The sequence below is a fragment of the Zophobas morio genome, unplaced genomic scaffold, assembly GCF_036711695.1.
Source record: "Zophobas morio isolate AGI-343-1 ecotype UQ-CSIRO unplaced genomic scaffold, CSIRO_AGI_Zmor_V1 ptg000058l, whole genome shotgun sequence".
Lineage (NCBI taxonomy): Eukaryota > Metazoa > Arthropoda > Insecta > Coleoptera > Tenebrionidae > Zophobas > Zophobas morio.
Genome location: NW_026972163.1, coordinates 4566471 through 4570182, shown reverse-complemented (window position 1 = coordinate 4570182; position 3712 = coordinate 4566471). Strand labels below are relative to the sequence as shown.

The following is a 3712-nucleotide window of genomic DNA, read 5'->3' as shown; positions in this document are numbered from 1 at the left end:
TTAAAGCCTGGACAATTCTTTTTGCGAATTACGGCACAGTTCGGGACAGGGAACATGTCATTCACGGGAATGGCGCGAATTCTGGGACACCCTGTATAAACATAAGACAACTTCTTGCAGTTTCGACCTGCAGCATATTTCAATGTCTATCTATCATTCGAGGGTGTTTAAGAACATATGCTTAAGAAAAGCAGACTAACACTAGTGAGACATAAAAAATCTTTAGTGATATAAACACAAGTTTTCCGGAAAACAAAAGGGTGACTCAAGTATCCGGCAGGGCTTTTCCCCGAGAAGTAGCTGTTTCCACTCATTGGTCGCTCCAGTTATGAAGTACCCAATGTTTGCGACAAAATCCATCGATCACTACCCAACCCACATCTTCTATATCTAACATAATATATAAAGTCAACTTTCGTCTAAAAGCAAAAACATTGTTAAATTTCATTTTGGCTTTGAACTAAAGCAAGTGTCACAACAAAAAACATTGCTGCAGTATGATTATGTCAAACACACGTAATGTTTGAGTTGTGTAAAAGTGGCATGATAATATTTTCGACATATAAACATGCATTGTTTAAACGATTACACAATAGTAGCTATTTATTTACTTCCTATGGACGCCTGCTGCATAGCAGAAGTTCGCTGGATGGCCAAAAATGATTCTGTTCGAATAACAACCAGCAGATCTCTTTTACTTGTTGTTTTTATTTTTTTTTCCTAACTATATCATATTTTAATTTACGTTTTTAATACAATAATGTTTTTTTATTTCTATGTTTACAGATTTTTTATGAATGAACAATAAATATTTCTTTCTGTTACTCTAAATATTAGTATTGTTATTAGCAGGGAGAAACTGTCTGAAAAATTACAACACTGAAAAAACTTAATAACACCGAACTGTCAATTTTTTTTTTCTTATGGTTAATATAATATTTACGAACGAATGCGTCAGCAACAAAAGATATAATTTTGCTGTTATAAACTGAAAACTAATGGATTATATGTATAAAATTATAATTCTGAATACTTTTTATTTTTCAAGAAATAAATATATAGGTACTTTTAGACTAAATATAGCATAGTTTCGATATTAACGAAAAATAAAATTAAAAATTATAAGAAAAGTAAAACGGTGAATTTGATTTCATCATGTTGGTAGATATAGTAAAAACCATATAATGCTTATAAATTCACCACATGTTATAGCACATCTAGGTGAGTTTATGTTTATTTATTTTGAATATTCAGGTTTGTATATTTTATTAATAATGTTTATTACCATGTTTGAAAGTTAAAATCCTTTCCAATCATTAATTTTTGTCAACATTTTCATCTTCAGCAATATTTTATATTCCTAATTTAATACGATTCTAATAATTGTGTGTCCTATTAATTTTCCTTTTCCTAAATAAATATCCCATGTCTGAATTTCATAACTTACTTAGTTTTCACACATACGGATTTTCCGCTTAGTACGCAATATTTTCCTATTGTGCTCGAGTGTGTAATGAGTTACATATAAACGGCCTTGCTATAATATGGAACCATTTTTGTTTTATGAAGAAACATGTTTTCAATTATGTTGATGAACTTTTCCGAAAATGTATTAAAACTTCAAAGCAAGTCAAATGTCAATATTTACACACCATAATGGAATTTTGGGAAGAACTGTTAAGTAATTTATTATCACTCCTACATCAGGTACGGTTTTCCCTTAGAAGAGCAGGTAATACTATTATGTTGTTGCTTTCATTATATGAAGAACACAATCCTTTTATATAGTAGTACTATAAAAATTAACGCTCGGTTGAACGGTTATTGTCACGGTCGAAACCCACAGTGGTCAAGGTTCTACTTTTAATGTCAAATGTTTCAGAATTTGTTCAGTCCAGAATTTCATCACAAAATGGTAGGTTAGAAATAAATAAAAAAAAGAAAAACTCGCGTGCACATATGAAAGATAAATCAGCAATCTAATGTCTGTTCCGTTCATTTCCGCCAATACCCCAAGTGAAATTTACATTATAATAAAAATACACAATTTCTATATTTTGTTTGTACCAAAGGTTTTTTACTTCCCGAGCGTAAGCAAAAAATTTTGCGTACCGAGGTTGTGCTTTTCTGTGTTTTTCACCTGTGCCGTTATCATTTCTGACCGAGGATATTACACGTATACAAATATGTGACTTCCTGAGCGTAAGATAAAGAATAGCATATAGATGATAAAACGGTAACCAGAAGTTGGCTAATCATCCCCACCACCAATGAGATGACGTCATCTCCAAAATTTGGAATTGTAATTATTTTTAATGTTATAAAATACGATACTTCTGCGCTTGTGGCGTCTGGCGTATGAATCCGTTGTGCGTTTTCACATTAGATATCCAGATTTTTGGAAAAAAAATTGTTAATGTTGTAATTTTTCAATTGAACACCCGTTATTTCAGGAGGGAAATTCTGTCGAAATAACCTTTGACCAATTTTTTTTTACTTAAACAGGTTATCATAATAAAAATAATTTTATAATTTTTCGAGGAATCTATAAGACCTGTCTAAAAAACTACTGCTCTCATATAACGCAACGGATTTATTATAAATTTGAGTAAGACAACAATATTGACTTCAATACATTCGATTTAAACAATTTTGGATTTCATATTTTATTTCCAAATTAATATCAGTTGGCAATACACATTTAAAAAATATTTAATATCACACACCACTTTTGTTGTTTAATCTTCATTAGGAGTATTAACTATTCGTGTTAATAGAGAGTAATATTTTTATCTAGCTAACGTCAGTGGAGGTAGTGCCGGTGCTACTCCAGGAAAAGTAGCTGGAGCTAGAGCATGTATCGATCTTGCCTGCGGAGCAAAAGGCACTGGAAGAGCTGGTGACGGAACTGTGTATCCTGTGGGCAATATAGCTCCTGGTAATGGTTGCAAAGGCGCTGCCGCCACAGCTGGGGCCACTGGAAATGCACCACGAGAGATTAACGGAGCAACAGCTGGTGCATAGTTTTGTATGAGTGCAGGAGGAAATCCGTACGCTAATCCAGGAGCTGGAGCAACTGGTGCTGCCAGACCATCACCCAGAGTAAACACATTTCGAGAAATAACAGGCGTTAAAGCTGGAGATACGATCTGTGATCCGGAGGAGAATGAATATTGTGCTACCAGAAAAAGGACTGTACTCTGAAGAAATAAAGAAAATAGTTTCTCGTTAGTTATTTTCTTACCCTAAATATTTTTTAGGAGTAAAAGGTTAGTAAACTTATCGAAATGAATATTATTATGAGGGTTTTAAGGGTTATATGTAAGATATTGTACTTACCAAAAAATATTTCATTGTGGTTAGTAACTTATTGCTTTCGTTAGTGAAGTTCTTTGATATTATTTTGGCACTGAACTAGTTGATGATACAACATCGTCTTTATATATATATGGACGAATACGAGTACATCCTTATATATTTCGTCACTGTAGGAAGTAAAGTGAAATCGGAATAAATCAATTGAATGAACGTGATCTGACTTGTTGAAATAATACACCTATTATTTTTATTTTATTAAATGTATTTTATACTATTTTTTTTAACTAATTATATATTTAATTATTTCTGCCATTAACTACACTTAGGAATTTTTCCGGCAACTACAAAAGTACAACTTTTTTTTGTTATCTGTATTTCGCACAGGCATATTTAT

The 3712-nt window shown here is 32.1% G+C and overlaps 1 protein-coding gene across 1 annotated transcript; it reads right to left on the bottom strand.

Annotated features, from left to right (window-relative positions):
* Positions 1-2637: 2637 nt before the first annotated feature.
* LOC135143387 (uncharacterized) lies at positions 2638-3405 on the bottom strand. Its single transcript, XM_064075239.1, has 2 exons — positions 3340-3405; positions 2638-3200 (listed from the first exon to the last, which is right to left on the bottom strand). The coding sequence occupies exons 1-2, from the start codon at positions 3352-3354 to the stop codon at positions 2790-2792; spliced, it is 426 nt and encodes a 141-aa protein (XP_063931309.1). The 5' UTR covers positions 3355-3405; the 3' UTR covers positions 2638-2789.
* Between the last annotated feature and the right edge of the window lie 307 nt (positions 3406-3712).